The 20,098-nt window shown below is 37.3% G+C and overlaps 2 protein-coding genes across 2 annotated transcripts in view; both read left to right on the plus strand.

Moving 5' to 3' along the window:
- LOC139471922 (neurotrimin-like) overlaps positions 1 to 20,098 on the plus strand; it is a 342,678-nt gene that overhangs the window by 19,789 nt on the left and 302,791 nt on the right. The window lies entirely within an intron of this gene.
- Positions 3,046 to 4,335, plus strand: LOC139454015 (uncharacterized). The gene is made up of 2 exons (XM_071235493.1): positions 3,046 to 3,057; positions 3,319 to 4,335. Exons 1-2 carry the CDS (start codon positions 3,046 to 3,048, stop codon positions 4,333 to 4,335), a joined length of 1,029 nt encoding a protein of 342 aa, XP_071091594.1.

Consider the following 20,098-nt stretch of genomic DNA (forward strand, 5'->3'; position numbering starts at 1 on the left):
GTATGCTGAATACAACTGAACCTTGATAATATGGACAGTGTTTTATGAACAGGTTATTGATGTGAAATAGACTGATAAGATCACAGGGAATGTGACATTAATGGATATGATGTGACTTTTGTGGAGGTGTCAATGCAAATGCCTTGATAAATGAACAATTTAATTGATTTTCATTACAATGTGTGGTGATTCTGTCACATGTAAGAACCTTGAAAATTACTTTGGTCTTTATGTCAATGGAACTCGAATATTTACTTTTGGATGTTTTGTACAGCACTGTCCTTTTGCTAGACTGGAGCCTTGCAAGCTCAGGAAACTTAATGTTCATGGAAAAAACATACAATACCTTTCAGGCAAAAATTATTCAAAAGACTAATTTCCTGTTGTTCAACTTCTAATGTTGTATCATTATTTGTGTTGGCATTGCAAGTTGTGATATTTTGAAGGGATGAGATGTGTACTAATGACTTGTAATGAATGCTAGTGTAATTGGCAAATCTTTCTTCCAAGTCTCAATATTCAATTCTTGACAGAGGTAACATGAGAAATTCCTATACTTCAAAAATATGAAATTTCCTGAGAGCCTCTGATTCTTACAGATGATGAAACATGAAACTTATTTTAAATTTGAAAAAATATTTTCAAAGAGGAGACCTGACGGCTTGTCAAAGAATGTTGATTCCAAGACTTGCCGGAAGGAAGGAACAACAAAAAAAGACAAACGCAATTGCAGGATGTGACATTTCTCTGCATGATATCAGAGCAGGGAAGGCCAAGGGCGGGAATGTAATGGGAAAAGGGTAAGAGAGTGAGAGAGCCATGATAAAGATGTAAGTCTCACACTGAGAACATCATGGACAAGTTGGGCATGTCCTGTTGTGTTATGACATGTGTATGACAATATGACATGCAGTTTATTCTAATGAAGAATTGGAAGACTTTCCATGCAAGTCCAATTATTTCAGTGATCCTGTAGAATTTTGAATCTTGTCAGTACTGATATGGTGGACTCATGAAAATTCTGAAATAAGATTACCTACATGTTGTGCTTCAAATTTGTCTGGTTGTTGAGTTGTCTGAATGGTCAAGATTTAGAATACATTGGTGTTTGTGAGTGTCACCAAGGTCATATGTATAACATAATAGTATCTGATGACAGAAGATAGGTGGCAGTTTTCTTTGTTTCGAATGAGTAAGGTTTGGTATCATTTTAACATTATTCAAAGTTAACATACTTCTAGTTTCACCAGTACCAGGACATGCTTACCCTTTTCTCAAACACCTGGTGATCACTAATTTTCAGTGATCCATTATTTTCACCTCTATTTTTCCTTTTACACCCAATGGAATATATTTCAGCAGGTAATTGAGACTGATTGTTCTCTGGTGTTGACGTTTTATGTTCAGTTACATGTTTCAGAAGTGACACATGTGTTACATCTTTGCTGAAATCCAAGATCATAGGTATGGTGCTGACAAGCCAATCACCCTGATCCGGACAACTCCTGGCATGACTAAGTGACACAATAGCTGCATCTATAGACAACTGAGGCCTCAAAGGTTTACCCAAAGTTGTCACATCAATAAGGTTCTGAGGTTAATCATTGTACTGCACTGTTAACTGATAGGACAGCATTGATGTGATGACACTTATAAATTTTCTCTACAATAATAATTTGTATTTGTCTGCTCTACACATAATTCAGGCTGCATCCAATGATGAGGTGCAGACTTGTGAAAGGCAAGAAGGCCGCGCATTATTCATCTCTCTTGTTAAAAAGGTATTTTCCTGAAGTGGTGCAGATGTAGAGAATCTGTTGAATTAACATCAGGTTAAGTTGTTTTTTCCCTTTTATGCCGGATTTTTCTGTGTGAAGTTACACTGATATATAGGCAGATACAATGATTTATTTATCTGCCGGTTTCACAAAAGACCCCCCATCACTGGACACGAAGAGCGTGTTTACAGAAACATGAGAATCATGTGCTTCATCCAGTATGGCAGTGCTCTCTTTGACAAAAAAGTTAAGTGGGATGTTTTCATGATATTTCTTTTTTGATAAGATTATATAAATGTAACAAGTCTGATTCTAATGATTATATTTATTCAAATATGAAACAAACAGTGACAGGCCAAAGCTTTGAAGTCTAAAAGTGTATGATAAACATATCTGGCAAAAGAGTCGAAAGTCTCCTTTCGGCATCAGATATAAACATGAATTATTGCATCTACATCCCAGGAGCTATTACGGATGATGTTTTCAGATAAACTAGTATCAGTACATGAAGTTTGATCTATAGGGACATCAACCACAGTTGCTTTGTATATACTATGAACTCCTGGGCGATTCCAGGGTAGATGATGGGTAGGTGAAGCCTTGTATATTGTATTAGATGACTGATAAGGATAGGATGGTTACAATGTGCGGTCTGGCTGATTGTGTGTCAGCTGACCTTGATGGCGTAGGGTGTTCGTTCTATCAATCACTGTTTTCTCCAGGCTTCTGGCTAATTATAGGTATTGCTTACCTACCTGTCATATTGGTCTGCCTCTGTGGTCTGGTGGACCGAGCCTCTGCTCGAAGTGAGGAAGAGTCTGTGGTTCGATCCTCTGGGCACATCATACTAAAACATGTTAAAATATGCCACTCAGGGTGTTCGTTCTATCAATCACTGTTTTCTCCAGGCTTCTGGCTAATTATAGGTATTGCTTACCTACCTGTTATATTGGTCTGCCTCTGTGGTCTGGTGGACGGGGCCTCTGCTCGAAGTGAGGAAAAGTCTGTGGTTCGATCTTCTGGGCACATCATACTAAAACATGTTAAAATATGCCACTCAGCATTAAGTGCTAAGACAAGGACTGACGACGGTATCCATGGTAAACTGCAGCATGGTATCTCAGAGACACACACAAACTATATGTTATATGTAGAAGGTGCAATAAACCCAATTTCACCTCACTTCACATTGAAATCATTTAGCAAATAAACACTGTGGGATCATGTTAGAGTGTGTCCCTTCCACTTGAGTTGAGAGGTGGATATGATGGAGCTTGAGGTCAGACTTGGTTGTTGTGTCTTATCATACCCCAGCAGTGTGGGAATCTGCTTACAATGTCAGTCACTGGTTTGTGTGTTGACAGGCCACCATGCTGCTGCTAAAATATTTCTGACTTTGATGTAAAACAATAAACAAATACATTCTGCTGTCATGTACAATGACATATAGTAATACAAATCCTAATATGACAAATGTCTAACTACAGTTAAGATTCAGTCCTGGGCAGATATTGCAATGCAGGGTTTTCCTACCCACTAGACCTTTTCCTCCATTCTGCTACCCCTCCCTCCATCCTGCTACCCCTCCCTCCATCCTGCTACCCTTCACTGCATCCTGCTACCCTTCACTCCATCCTGCTACCACTCCCTCCATCCTGCTACCTCTCCCTCCATCCTGCTACTCCTCCCTTCATCCTGCTACTCCTCCTTCCATCCTGCTACCCCTCCCTCCATCCTGCTACCCCTCCCTCCATCCTGCTACCACTCCCTCCATCCTGCTACCACTCCCTCCATCCTGCTACCTGCTACCACTCCCTCCATCCTGCTACCACTCCCTCCATCCTGCTACCACTCCCTCTATCCTGCTACCTCCACCTCAATCCTCCTACCCCCACCATGCTACCCCTCCTTCAATCCTCCTACCCCTCCCTCCATCCTGCTACCCTTCGCTCCATCCTGCTACCCTTCCCTCTATCCTGCTACCACTCCCTACATCCTGCTACCCTTTACTCCATCCTGCTACCCTTCCCTCTATCCTGCTACCCTTCCCTCTATCCTGCTACCCTTTACTCCATCCTGCTACCCTTCCCTCCATCCTGCTACCATTCCCTCTATCCTGCTACCACTCCCTCCATCCTGCTACCCTTCAATCGATCCTGCTACCTCCCCCTCCATTCTCCTACCCTCTCTTCATCATACTAACCCACCCTCCATCCTGCTACCACTCCCTTCATCCTGCTACCACTCCCTCCATCCTGCTACCACTCCCTCCATCCTGCTACCTCCCCCTCCATTCTCTTACCCTCTCTCCATCCTGCTACCTCCCCCTCCATTCTCCTACCCTCTCTTCATCCTGCTACCACTCCCTTCATCCTGCTACCACTCACTTCATCCTGCTACCACTCCCTCCATCCTGCTACCACACCCTCCATCCTACTACCCCTCCCTCCATCCTGCTACCACTCCCTCCATCCTGCTACCACTCCCTCCATCCTGCTACCACTCCCTCCATCCTGCTTCCCTTTCCCCCACAAAAAGAAGACACAGAAAACTATGATGAGCACAGTAACACAGGGAGGGGCCTATCATCACAGCTCAAGGACTGTAATCAGGATTAATGTCTAGAACAATACGCTGCAATACGTCACACAAGATGACAACCGGATGTATGCAGGAAGGGTGAGAATGATTGAATCAGAAATGCTTGTCCAAATACATTTGCCATCAATATTGACATAGTCTGTTATCAAACACAAGGCTGGGAAACATATCTTGTTCCTTAACAGAGGTGGAAGGTTCGCCAGAGTCGTGGCCTTCCATTGGAAACCTACAGTGTATGTGTTATGTGTGTCATCTCAAATATGTTAGTCATGCTCGGTGAAAGAATAACATTAAGTTACAGCAATTTCGCCAATGATTGGTGCCATTTACAGTCACACCGTAGTTTATATAATGTTTGTTCCGTTGCTTTTCCACAAGATCTCCAATTGTTTACAGTGCAGAGTTGCATCCTTTAGCCATACTACAGTCAGGTACTGGTTGGTTCAAATCCCACATTCATCCTGATTATGATCCCTGCTTTCTCAGCACTGTTCCAATTATGATGGGTTTCACCAAAGTGCGAAATCTTCACAACCTCACTTTGGGCTTTTCTTAATCATTAGGGGCAGTGGGATAGGCTAGTGGTTAAAGCAATTGCTCGTCATGACAAAAACCTGGGTTCGATTACACACATAGGTACAACATCTGAAGCCTGCTTCTGGTGTTCTTGCCATGATATTGCTTGAATATTACTAAAAGTGGTGTAAAACCAAACTCCGTCAATCACTCATTCCTTCACTCCTTCACTCACTCCTTCACTCCTTCACTCCTTCACTCACTCACTCACTCACTCACTCACTCCTTCACTCACTCCTTCACTCCTTCACTCACTCACTCCACTCCTTCACTCCTTCACTCCTTCACTCACTCATTCCTTCACTCACTCCTTCACTCACTCACTCATTAATCTGACAGGTCATGATATTACTGAAACTTCAAGAGGCATTAAACCCAACCAACTCACTTTCAAATGACCCCGGAATCCTTTCAATGCATGACCATCCAATGTGTATCCTGATTGCTTCTGTTATATTCTTAAAGGTGATGTAATACTACCAATGACTCAACAATTTTTTTATCTCTAAACATGCATTTACGTTATATTAGAGCTAGTATGGTATCATCTTATCGCGGTACAATTTATGTCTCAAGTAGCTGTGCATGAGCGCTAGACACCACTACACATGCTCACTCAGGCTACAAGGGATATCCTATGACAGCTTCTTCTGCGTTATATGACAAGACATTTGTTCATCGTTATACTTATTGCTGCTCATGCAGTGCACATCTGGGGGTGGTGTGTTCATTGGGCGGGGTTCAATTGGCACTCCTCAAAACAATAACTTCACAATATTTGTTCAGAAAATTGAGACCTGTGTTTATTTACAATTTGTAAATCTTCAGCTTTAGAAATACATGATTCTAATTGACAAACACGCTCAAATCTGACTTTTATATATAAATACGAAAAGTAGAAAATGTTGTATCTATGTTTGAATAAAAATTGTGCACTTTTTGAAGTACAAGGTCAGCCTTAATAAAATACAGCTGGCACCTACTTCTTCATATAAAGAAGGATTTAAGCAACAATAGTGATTGATAATTATAAAAATGAAACCCATGTCCTTCCTACCCTGTTGTTGATCACTTGCTTGATAAACTTACAATTACCTTTACAAAATGTTCATCACAGAAAAGTTTAAATTTACAATAATGCATATTGATTATGACCTCTTTTCTCATATAAATAATAAACATGGTTGAACGATATGTTTTTTTATAAATGAAACCCAGGAAGGAAAACTTTTATATTTATATAAATAATTCCTGAGGAGTGTATTTATTTATGAAGTTAGAATGACAGTATGGCAAGTTTTCATTTACATGTGAAACTTTGGAGGTAATTGAGTCATAATACAATTTACCATTTTGAAAAGTTTATTTTTTTTTTAATCACAAAAAAGGAACAAAATATTTCAGGTGATCCTTTTTAAAATGGTTAATCGTATTATGACTCAAATTATTCCAAAAGTCTCACATTTAAATGCAAACTTGACATACTGTCATTGTAACTTAATAAATATATAAAACCTTGTACAAATGATTGTACAAGTCCTTTTGCAAAAGTTGAAAAACAAACATTTTCCCATATTAGAGATTTGACAGGGACTGCATCCTTGTCGTGATGTGACAGATGCAGCTGATGACCTTCAGAGTGCAATCTGATGACCTTCAAACAGTTTTACATGTCAAGCCCTTGATGTTTGAATCAGAGGAAATACCCACCAAATTGTTTACATAACATTTCAAGAGCTTAACCTTGTTTTGCTCAACATATGTTTCTCATCCTTTCAGTTGAAAACTATTTAATTATTTTTAAATGACCAGTATACACATATGGTGTTGACAAGAGATGAAAGTAAATCAACTTTTTTACCTTCAGCATCAGATGCCTTTGAGCACACTGTAGTACTTTAAAAAAAATTGTTTACAGAACCGCTGACCCTAAAAAATAGAAAAGAAAAGAAAATCTTAATTTGTTTTATTCTGCCGAATGCAAACTTTGTGCAGGTCAAAAATTAAAGTGCACCCTTATCAAATGAGTCAATTAAAAACTTCTCTTTTTTATTTGTCTGTTTCAAGCTTGTTTATGAAAGGGAAGTTAATTACTGTCATTCTCACCTTCTAACTGAACTATCCAGATATACTCTGCAAAAAAAAAGAAATGCAAAAGTAGTAACAATGTGAATATCAATATGAGACATATGTAAAATCAAAAATTATTTCTGAGGGAGTCTATGACGAAGAACTTGAAATCATACGCGCATTCTGATTGGTTTGTCGTATTTTCGCACATAACATTCATTGATAGGGGGACGAGTCTTCTTGCAGGTTACGGAAAGGGGCGAGTGGTGACGAATGCAGAAATTTGGTCAAAAGATGGAAGAATTGCAAAAACAGTACCATGTGAGAACCTGTTGCAGAAACACACCAACATGACATGCACGTGGAATATCACTTGTTTGGCTGTACGATTGTCTGGTTCAGACTTGATTATTTTCAGGCTGCCATCATATAGCTGGAATATTACAGAGTGCAGCATTAAACAACAACCAAACAAAACATCTATTGTCTTTGTACAGTTTGACAAACAGAGTTAAGAGCATGAATGACCTACAAGGAATAAATATTTATTTATTGTCTCAATTCTATATGTACTTTTTGTACTACACACAGACACTTGATAGCACAATGTTTTTCCAGTATACTAGATCTCAAAGAGATATTCATATCATGTTATTTTTACATTCCTCATGTAAAACGACTAATTGTTATTGTAGTGGTATATTTGTTTGTTTACTGTGTCAACATGGCACTTCTAAAGGTTTTGTCATTAGGGGGCCATTTGTAAACACTGGATAATTCCTGACCATCTATTTAGGGACAAACATCTGGCTTTCATTATCACTACCTCTGTTAGCGTCACAACTTCTGATGATGGCAGTGCAATCATAATTGTGTACAAGGAGATTAAAAAATATCCTGCTTTATCACCATTACATTGAGGAATATTTGGCAAAAGCTGGATATCATGTTTCTTAAAAATTCTCCGAGGACTTCAATCTTTCCTATTCATTACATTATATTTAGCAAAATGAAATAAAGACAAATATTTTTCCATTTGCCTGGGGAAATTACAAATGATGCAATTTAATGTGGTATTAATTTGACATGAGATACAATGTAGTATTCACCAGGGAAATGGTTACTAAATTAGTTTTTTTATGTTTCATTCCGAATGTTTTGTGTGTCTGTGTTTTTTCACTTCTGTAAAACATATATGTGTATGTATGTTTTCAAAATGCACAATATATTGGTGTTAATGGTCCAGTGTTGTCTTTCTCAATTCTGAAATTGTAAATATCTTTAAAAGATTTGATAGATTCCATGGGTGTTAATTGTGAATGTTAATCTCCATTAGATACGTCAGGATATCTCATTCTTTGAAATGTGTTCTGTATTTATTGCATATATCTTAGCAGTACCTCATATAGAGAATAGTCTCTTTTGATATATCAAATAAACATATACGAGTCATTGAAACAGATTTATTATCTTTCCTCCTCTTAGGATTAAAAAATCAAATAAACCTCTTTGTTTGGCTGAAACTGTTTCATATGCTACTCAAATAAAGTTAAGAACCACTTGATATTTTCATATTACCATAGTTAATCTGTCATGAGTACTGTATGTATTTTCATTATATTTTTTACTGGATGTGCTTCAAAGACAATGTTCAGAATTTGTCGTACAACTCTTTATCTCTTTCAAAGCCAATAGTAAAAATTGTTAACAAAAGACATTTGTTTTTATTAAAAATGACAGCAACTCTATCTCCAGTACAATACAACTCAAATATTCTTCCAGTATTATTATCCCCCGCCCCAACGAAGTTGGCAGGGGATATAGTAATGGGTTCCTACCGTGTGTGCGTGAGTGCGTCCTGAAATCATTTCCGGAGCATAACTCAGAAACCGTTAAATATTTCTCTACAAAATTTTGCATGTCTATCAGACTCATGCCGAACTCGTGCCTTTTGCTATTTAGGAATTTTATAAATTTTTATTTTTTACGTTTTCATGGCAACAAGTTAGGTTCTATAAGGGTGCTGTTCGTTTCCGGAGCGTAACTCAAAAACTGTTAAATAATTTCCTACAAAACTTTGCATGTTTACCAGACACATACTGAATTGATGCCTTTTGCTATTTAGGAGTTTTATAAATTTTTATTTTTTACGTTTCCATGGCAACAAGTTGGACTGAGGTTCTATAAGGGTGCTGTTCGTTTCGGGAGCGTAACTCAAAAACTGTTAAATATTTCTTACAAAACTTTGCATGTTTAACAGACACATACTGAACTGGTGCCTTTTGCTATTTAGGAGTTTTATAAATGTTTATTTTAGAATTTCCATTGCAGCTATTTTGACATGGCCCAAGAGAAATGTTGGCTCAGTTACCTAGTTTCGGACCATAACAGGTTAAAATGACGGGGGATATAGATGACTTCGTCGACTATACGCTTGTTAATTTTGTTCTAATCAAGGCACATATAAATATTAACCATGGACGCCAGAGAATAATCAGTCTCGATACTGACACAACAGATTCCACTGGGTGTAAAAGGCAAAAAGTGGTGAAATTATATGAATAGATCACTGAAAATCATATATATATGTATAAAATCAGTGTATAACTTACCGGTATGTTATACATTCAGCAATATACCTATTGGGACAGTTTGCCTTCATGCAGTTGGGAGTTGTCACGGCTGAACTGATGTACTGGCAAGAAAATTGTGACTTTATTAGAGTTTGAAATGATAATACTATTGGTTTTGTTTAATAATCTGTATAATATATGAGATCACCATCGGATCTATGTAAGTCACTTCACTGTAGTCAAACAAACTGGTTGGTAAAGATAATCCTCAGCTTTTTGAAGCGCAATACATGTTAGATTCAAACACACTTGAACCCTGCTGAGGTAATTAACAGCCATATAAAGTTTCAGCACATTTGGTCCAGCTGTTACCAAGAAGATAAAAAGTAGCATAATTCTTGTGAATACCATACCTTTATTACATCATTGCCACAATCCTGCATTTTGGCTTTCATCACACTATAACTAAATCTTCAGATTTTCAACAGAAGTCCTTTAACACTGTCAACTATACATGAGTAGTTGTACCCATATCACCACAGTGCTCCTTGCATATGTGCAAGCCAGGAAAACCTCACTACTTTCCTGTGTGTGCTTGAAGTCTGAGTTTCTTTTCTCTAGCACATAGGTAATGTTTTGACACTGCTGTCTAGTTATGTTCAGTTTTAACTGAAATTGTAATTACTTCATTATTCTGCTGGTTTGGAATTTTTTCTCCAGTAATCTGGTTATGTGTTATTCCCATCAGTATTAGTTGGGTGTGTGTCTTGTGGAACAGAGATGACGTCATTATCGCTGCAATATGCAACTTAACCTTCAGTGGGGGTGGCTTTGAGTGCCAATAATAATGTCAAGTGAAAAGATCAATTGAAACTACCAATCAAAGGTGTCTAATACCTGGGTTTTGCATGTGGTATGTTTTTTTTGGAAGATTCTAGAACAAAATGTATGTTTGGTTTATGATAAAGAAAAAACAAAAACAAATTAAATATCAAACAATGCCAATTATGCTTACCTGACCTTTACAAAAAAATATTTCTGATTAGAGTTATTCCCCCTTAAAAAGATGTATTACATAAACTGTATTCTGGGCAAGCAGCCATATTGGATAAGGAGGTGTTTAACTGTATATGTGACAGGGCTGTCAAATACACATTAATTGTTTTCTTTTTGTAGTCTCTGAAGCGATACCATGTAGTATTTTTGCTGCACACAAAAAATTCCCCCGAAGTACTGCATCCCCTAGAGGGGGGTGCAAATTATGCTTAGGTGCGCACTATACTCAAGAAAATATGGTATGTTTATCCAGTACTGAGTTCGGTTGATGATCTTTTCGTAAAACTGGACTTAATGTCGTTGTCATCATCATCATCATCATCATCATCGAAATATGCTACATGAATACTGACTATCTTACAGAATAACAGAGGAATGTGTGTACATTGAATACAAGAATGAAAAGAGAGGCTGTACTAAGGGTTATTTCAGTTTATGCCAGCAAATAAAACTGCTATCATTTACTATGTTTACCATGTATTTTATTGCTAACAGAAGTGGAGGGTTTTGTCTACCCCATGTTTATGGTGATGTGTATTCAGTGCAACATATGTTCAATTACATGAAAGTCAGATCACCAAGAACAGACAAGTGTCAGAATGATCAGGGGAGAAAAACATATTTCTTGCTGCAGTCATTTCTACCCCTGGTTATTGAGAATGCTTGGCTTTTTAAAATCTAACCTTTTTTCTCCTATTACAACTGAATCTAGTCGAATGGTGATGTCAAAGGTTACATACTTATCTTCGATACCGATGTTACAAGAGCGCTAATTACTGGCACTTCCTGCAGAGGCAAGCATCGGATTGCACTGTGAAGGAAGTGTCTGTTTGCTATGGGATATTGATGTTAAAACTTCTGATTGCCAAGCAAATTAAATGTTTATTCTGACTTGAGCCTGTGGGAAAGGAGATCTATTTGTGTGGACTTTCACAGTGTGCAGACTGGCTTTCACAATTTATACCTCCATAAATGCAAAATATTTTGAAGTCAATTCTTATAAATAGATATGTCAGCAATAACTTCACAGACTGCATATTTAGTCATCACACTCAAAAGTGTGTACAACAATATGAATTCAGTGACATCTTCAGCAAAATAATGCAACAAAAGCCCCACCCATTCCATTATCAGCCAACCAGGAAACAGTAGTCTGTTAGTGGGTGTGGCCTATTTTGTTCTGTCTATGGAAACATACATGTGCCACAACTGCTTCTGTTAGCCTATTAAATGCAACAGTATCATTTAAAATAATAAATCATGTATTAAACAGATACATAGAATTACATCAAATATCAACTGCATGACTTGCCTAACATACAGTTATCTTATTAAAGCGATAAGGGTGTCTACAAAATACAAATATAATCCAAATGGTGTCCAGAACAAAGCTTAGTTGTAGGCTAGACTTGCCAAATGATTCTAGACTTGAGTTGGATTCATTTTAATTTATTCTCTAGGGTCAGGCAGATTGACTATTGTAGCATTAGCCTTCCTCTTTATAAGCCACACAAATGTCATATATTTCATATTTTTCTGTTTGAGAAAATTCAAAACAATGACACAACTTTCTATTTATGTCTTCTTTGTCAACATGTGGCAGAGGACATGGAAATATATAGGTCATAGGACTGTTGCCCTGCCATTGCAAGTTATTACTAGTTTCGTCCCTCATTCGTGTCTATGATACTTGAAGTACCTGTGAAGATCAAGGATAGAATTTGTTAGAATCAGTTATCCATGTTTCTTGTAAAAGGCAACTAAAGTGATCAGGCCCTCAGGTTGTCTTAGTTGATGCATGTCATCGTATCCCAATTGTGTAGATCGCTTATGATGTCAATCGCTGGATTCTCTGGTCCAGACTTGATTATTTACAGACCTCCGTCATATAGCTGAAATATTGCAATATATAATAGTACTTATTAATAACTTATTATGACCTATATAAGTTGAGAACTGAAATGCTTGTTGTTACTCACTGTTAAAACTAAGATGCTAGTTGTAGAAGTTAGACACCTAAAGAAAAAAACAACAATAAAGACTGTTGGTTTACATCTTACCATATATTTATTTATTTTTCTTTGTTCACAATCAATAAAACTGACTTGACAGCGTTGAAATACTATTTCTTCCCAGGAGCCTATTCACCACCAGTTTCTCCCCTTTCATCATTGTGTATGTTTTTATGCTTTTGAATTACCGTATTCGACGTAATAAGCGACCTGCTCTAATAAGTGCCCAAGGCTGTATTTGCTAATATATTGGCTAGTGAACAATCCCAATTAGCACCCTTCCGATTGATCAATGTACACAATTCTTATTTATTATGTATAATATGCACTCGTGTGTTATACGCACCCTTAATTACAGGCAATTAGATTCTGGAAAAATATATCTGCTGTGTATAATACGCACAGACTTTTCTTTTGTAAGATTTCAGGCTCTCAGCATAAACTGCGAAATTTACGATCTTTCAACTCTTTCACCAAAATTATATTCTAATAAGAGCCCCCTATTTCTAATTTTGAGAGGGCCCTGCGTTCTTATTACTTTGAATACAGTATGTTTGTTTGACCAAAGATTGAACACTACTTCTTTGAAGCTGTCATGATAACAATTGATAGTCATGTGAACAGGTCATGCAAAACTTCCTGCATTAACATCGATGGACAGTTAAGATAGTGGATTCTTGAGGTTTCTGAATTTTAAATGAAAACTATGCTTGGATTAATTTTAACCTATAAATATTTCAGTTTCTGAATTGAATTTTACTTTGCCGTTGCAGCAAACTCAACAATTAGAGTTCTTAAAATTACTGCCTGATTAAAAAGTGTTTACATGTGTATTACAGGAACAACTTTGATATCTTTTAATAATTTGAAAGAAAATCAGATGTAATGTGAAATATATTTCATGATGATCTCAAAACATTATTTGACTTTACACTGAAATTATTTTTGCATGGCCTTATTTTACAGATTCAGACAAGGTGCATTAATAGCACCTGATGTATTTGAGAGTTGATATCATTTTCTTATCTTGACATCATGAGCCTGAGGGTAATGATAGCACATGCCACAGACACGAGCACAGAGGTGGTCCATGACCTGATGTCATGTGGTTGTGGGATATAGATCATCGCTGTCGTCACTTAACACCCACTGGAATAACATCGCTAACTCATGGTGTTCCGGGCCGTCTTAAGCACTGGTTGGATGGTTTGTGTTGACATAACCTGTGTGTATACATTTGTCCCTCATGTTGGTTAATACAGAATCCAGAGATGGGAAAGTGATGAGCTTGTCATTTTGGTTTTCTATTAATCATGTTCATTCCTATCCCATGAAAGCAAACTGACATGACAATTTAGTTAATGGTTTTGGAATTGTTTTATGGAGTGAAAAGAAATGTGGTTGTTTGTGTGGCAAGGAAAATTAATTTAGGCGTAGCTTGTGTTAGTTTTCTTTGACATGTTGTTGCTCTCTGACAACGTTGTTTTGTTAGAGCAATGAATGGAGAAATGTGTGAAATAACATAATTATGGCTGTATGAAAATTTAAGAAAGATGAACTTCTGAAAATCATGACAACATGTTCTAAACATTTAGAGCTTTGGAATGTGCTGACCTAGTCGTGGTCAGACTGCCAACAGTCCTTGAGTGATCTACTCTCCAAGTTCAGGTTCAGTTCATGCAAGGATGCAGTGAGTCCAGATGCTCTCTGAATAGGAATGTCAGCACCATGCCATTCTCGCAGTTGTAAACATCTAGAACATGCATCTCTTTGAGGTTCTTTACACACAAGCTTGCATGCTGTGATCTAGCTGAATTACTGATCAAACAGATGTTAACTCCAACTCTACTGCATCTTGATCTGTTATAAGCTCTCACATCATCTTGGAGTGTTGTTGTTCGGTGGCCTGCTGCAACCAGTGACATCCTGACACACTCGCTGTACCAAGTACAAGTGTCATGGGAGTGGGCACACTGCATGTATATTTGATTGATCAGTCATTCGGACACAAGGGAAACACACTGTAATATTTGATTATAGATAAATTACACGTTCAAAGCGGTTTCAGAATAAAACACAAATATACACACTTGTTAAAAAATATTAGAAATAGATTAAGGCAATTACATTTACACTTTGGAAATACTTTTTGAAGGACAAACTCTTTTGTCAGATGAAAATAACATCATTTTGACACGTTCTAAAACCTGTTTACAACAATACACTTCACTGTTGGGTGTTTGTGGATGCATAATTGTGAGTAATTGATTTTATTTATTGAGTAACTTGTCATGATGTGTCTAAAATAGGAGATGACTTAAAAGGGTTGGTGATGACACGTACTCAGACCAACATCGGGCAAGCAGATAGTGTTGTTACCTTGCCATGCAGGCAGTCAGGGTTTGACTCCTTACTTCATCTTTCTTTATAACTTGACATTACCATACGTCTTCATTGTGTTTCATGCTTATGTTGCATAAGCCTAGGCATGTCAAAAGATGTTAAAAGATGGTACTTTTTGTTTCCCTGCCTGGGGCTCATCATGAAGGGGCTAAAACAAGGACTGGTCAGCTCGGAGTCAGTATACTGTGTCAGAGTGGGGTATTCATGTTAAACTCTGGCATGGTACCTCGGTGGGCAAATACTATGAAATTCGCATTTGTCCGGACTAGTACAAGTAGCCACACACACACTTTGATTTTGTTAATGACAAATTGTGTATCTTTGTTATGCTGTATTGGAGTTGAAAGATTTCTTTTGTATTTTGTTTGTTGTTTGAAGCTGCACTCAGCAATCTTCCAGCTATATGGTGCTTGTCAAGAAATCAAGTCTGGACAAGACAGTCCAGTGATTGACATCATGAGCATTGTCCTATGCATTGTCATCAAGTCTGACCACCCGACCCTCTTAGTGGCCTCTTACAACAAGCGAGAGTTGCTAAAGATCAATTCTAACCAGATCAAAAGAAGATTGTTTGTCACATATTGCCTTAGTTTAATGTGACATCTATCGCTTGCTGAAAGAAACCAATATAAGTATCAAGTATCATTATCTGGGCCAAATTGCACGGTCTGGGGTAGAATAGGTCTTCATCAACACATGCTTGCCGTAAAAGGCGACTATGCTTGTCATAAGAAGTGGCTAATGGGGTTGGATGGTCAGGGTCGCTGCCTGGTTGACGCATGTCATCATATCCCAAATGCCTGCATCATCATCATCATCATCATCATCATCCTTGCAACATTCCTCACCTTTTCGTGAACACCTTGTATCATCACTATTTGACAGTGATTCATAAACACATGCTTATGATGTAGTTGAAATGATAAAATGGACCCTGCATTTGGCTGAAATTTCTTATGTTTATGGTTATATTTATGTGAACAGCGCCATGGACCCCTGGACCTTTCATACCTCTTTTGATATCAGTAGAATGGTACTGTGCACAGGGCACTGGTCACAAATTATCTGAATTGTTGAATGGGTGACCACGTTAGGCAGCTTTACTCCGAGAGTTTCTAGGGCTTTGGTCCTACCCCACACTAAAGCACATGTAGCATGTGTCTCTTTGGGTAGATGACTTTGTTTCGAAATATGCCTCTGTTCACCCAGTAGTAAGTTGGGTACCCGGCAGGATGAGTTGATATTGTGACTGTTAACCTTCTAGTGCCTGGCAAGGCCGCATAGGTTGTATATCCTCAGAGAGCTTAGAATGAAAACTGAGTGCACACTTATCCATTGATCTGTGTAATAATGTTAGCGCTTTGAGCTTGCACCTTCGGTGTTTGGAGCCTAGCACAATATAAGTACACACATTACATTATCTCTGATTTTCTTATCCTGTTACACACACAAATGTGTTTCCTAACTCTTTAAACTAATTGTCATCCAGTTCAGCCAACAAACAACATTGATTGACATCACACATAGTTTAACAAACCTCCTTGAAAACAGCCTCCTCACAGAGTTACAAATGATGTATCTAACCACAATTTTGACATACCTCATCAGGAATTGGCAACCTGGATAATACCCTGCTCTAATTGACAATCCTAAACAAAGAAAACACTCTCATGACAATGTTACAAAATATTCCCTTTGATCCTGGTGTGAATACTGATAAGATTAAATTTCATCAATGACTTCCTAACCCTATTTACTTTGAATGGATAAGCAGCATCATGGTGCATGTTCAATAAAACCTAGAATAGAAACAGGATAAAAGGTTTAGTTATAAAGCAAAATTGTTCTCAAATCATGATGAGCAACAAAAGCCATTATAAGAAAACAACATGCTCCTTGCGCCTATAACTTGTGGGAGATCACAATGAGCTGAGCATACAGAACACCTCTCTAATGCTATTAGTGAAATGATATTATTAGAATGACTTAGGCTTCATTGCAATTCTTTCCCATACTTTAGAACCAACACGGAAAGAGTTAATAAGACTAAAAGCTTCTTGTTATTTTCCTTTTCAACTGAGAGGTGATGGTAAATTCTGTATCTTCATGCTTGACAGGAAAGGATACATGGACATTCTGTTTTAAGGTTGCCTTGGAAGAGTGTCATCAAAGATTCTATTGTGTTTTATCTGAGGATATCTCAGAACCATGTTACCTCAGGAAGACTGTAAGAGCTTGTTTCATTATACTTAAAATTGTGTTATCTTTATGGTTTACAAACATAGTACCTATCCTTGTTGCTTTTAATGTCCAAACATGGAAAGTTAAAAATGTCTTTTTTCATTGTTGCTTTTTATGATGAAGACTGATAACAGAGATAACTGATAACAAGGTGATGCTGATAACTAATGTATTTCTTTGTACTTTCAATGTGGAAATGCAGTTAAAAAAAATATATACTTTCAATGTGGAAATGCAGTTAAAAAAAATATATGAACACAAAAATATGAATTGTTACACACATTTCATCCAATTCCCTTCATCCTCATCCCTCCCCCCCCTTCCTTGTTTTTGTTCCTGATCTCTGTCTGTAATGTAATCTTAGCTGACCTAGTTGTGGATCACACTATGATGAGTGTAATGACATTTATACCAAAACATCTCTTGAAGCTCAAATCCAGAAGTCTACTCTCTCTTATTGATACTACAGATTATAAAATGCTATTTGAATGTACCCTTATATGATGTCATATATATATATATATATATGATTATGATTATCTTTGTCATTGAAAACATTGCAGTTCTGCATGAGTGTCTCCATATTGTTTGTTTGTTGTTTAACACGGCACTCCACAATATTCCAGCTATATGAGGGGGGCCTGTAAATAAATGAGTCTGTATCAGACAATCCAGTAAATGACATCATGAGCATCGATCTAGCATTTGGGATATGATGACATGCATCAACCAAGTCAGCAAGCATGACAACCCGATCCTGTAAGTTACCTCTTAAGACAAGCATAGTCGCCTTTTCCGGCAAGCATGGGCTAACTATGAGAAACACCAACTTCTAGACACTACCATCATCTATACAATTATTTCAGGCAAATCTGTTTAAGAGAAGGTTAATATTTAAACATCATTTGACAGTCTGCTACTCAGGATATCCATATGAGTTGAGCTAAGAACTATTTAATTCCATGTAAATAGGGATGCTTTAAGGTTCTGCCTGAATTTGTTTTCTTACACCATGTGGTGCTTGGACATATGAAGGATGCATGATGCATATCTCCATTATTGCGATGGGACATCTATTTGACGCATTGATAAGTCAAGGTCATCCTAGTTTGTATTCTGCCTTATTCGAAAAGGAAAATGCAATCTAAGTTCAGGGTCAAAGTAAAGGTAATGCTTTAAGTATTTTGCCATTTGCTCCAAATTTTATTTCCTGCAGATATTTTGAAGTGTTATGCATTTTGTCATATTATTTGAATGTCATGTCAGTGTCAAGGTCAAGGTCAAGGTCATAGCATCAACACACACACACACACACACACACACACACACACACACACACACACACACACACACACACACACACGTCACCACCACAGGCATTCCATTGCAATACATGTTGATGAATTTGTTAATTCATCCAAAAAACATCTGTTTTGCAAATAAGACCTAATGATCACCTTAACATGAATCCAGGTTAAAAACATGAATGAATCCTTCTTGGCATTCTCCCTTGCACATATTTTATGCTTTTCACATTATTTATTGTATTCAGGGCTGCTTAATCCCTTGCAATCATATTGAATATATGAATAACGAGAAACACTAATATATCACCAAAGGATCTTGATATATTTGAGTGAAAATGTGCCATTTGTAATACCTTGTGCGAAAACATTGATTAATACAAACACCTGTTGTGTAATGAGATGTGATAATAAAACTGTGACCACACCCTTATAGACAGACAGGCATTTCATTACCTTTATATGTGATTCATCGTTCTTGTACGATTCATGTCTCTACTTAATGTGCAAAGAGTAGCTGCAAATTTGCTGATTCAGCTTTAAGCAATAATCACTCACTCACTTACTTACTGTAGTTCTTGTAGTAGCTTCCATCATGGACCCTAAATAAGTGTCCATGCTTCCATGTATCAATGTTTTACAAAATAATAACAGCCACCAAAACCTTTTCATATTCAATAGAAATCTCTGCTAAAAGCAGAGTCGATTGTACGACTCCGACTTCATCATGGTATGTGTTTGTGAATCACTATCAAATAGTGATGATACAAAGTGTTTGTGAATAGGTGAGCATATCCTGCCCAACCGGGGCACCCATCACAAACACATGTAAAGGCAAGTCAATTCTCCTGAATAACACGGGAACATATGGTACAAGTCTAAATAGGGAATTGCATCAGACATAATTTTTGTCACTGATGCGTCAAATTTGAAATATCCTCCACATGTCTACCCAAAAAAGTTTTGAGAGCTTTAATGAGGCCTTGAATGCCTTAACCTTGATCAAACAACTTCTGAGCCAGTGTCATATGATGCTCTTTGAAATCTTGGTAGAAAGAGTATGCTCGATTGTATCTCAGAAGTTGTGAAATGTAGACACCAAGGGCTGGAGTTGCTGGAATATTGCTCGACATGAAGGTAAAGTTGACAATTGGAAAGTTGAAGTCATCCCTCTTGTCATACATGCAAGTCTTGTGGAGATATATGCAAGTGTATATCTGTGATCGTGTTGGGTCAGAGGCCCATGGTACATAATGTACACACAACAGAATCAGTATTGGAGTTTACACTGAAGAATTTCTTGATAACAAGCATGATATAAAAACAATGAAACGTTTCGAGTTATTTTGTTGTTGGTACATGACATTAATGAGATTCAACTTATCTTGATTTGGATGTACATAATATTGTTGTTCCAAATATTGTTTTCTAATTTCATCGTATTTCCAGCAAACTAACAAAACTTAATATTCATCTTCGACCTT

Source organism: Haliotis cracherodii, unplaced genomic scaffold (assembly GCF_022045235.1).
Source record: "Haliotis cracherodii isolate W230 unplaced genomic scaffold, xgHalCrac1.p SCAF_1, whole genome shotgun sequence".
NCBI classification, from domain to species: domain Eukaryota; kingdom Metazoa; phylum Mollusca; class Gastropoda; order Lepetellida; family Haliotidae; genus Haliotis; species Haliotis cracherodii.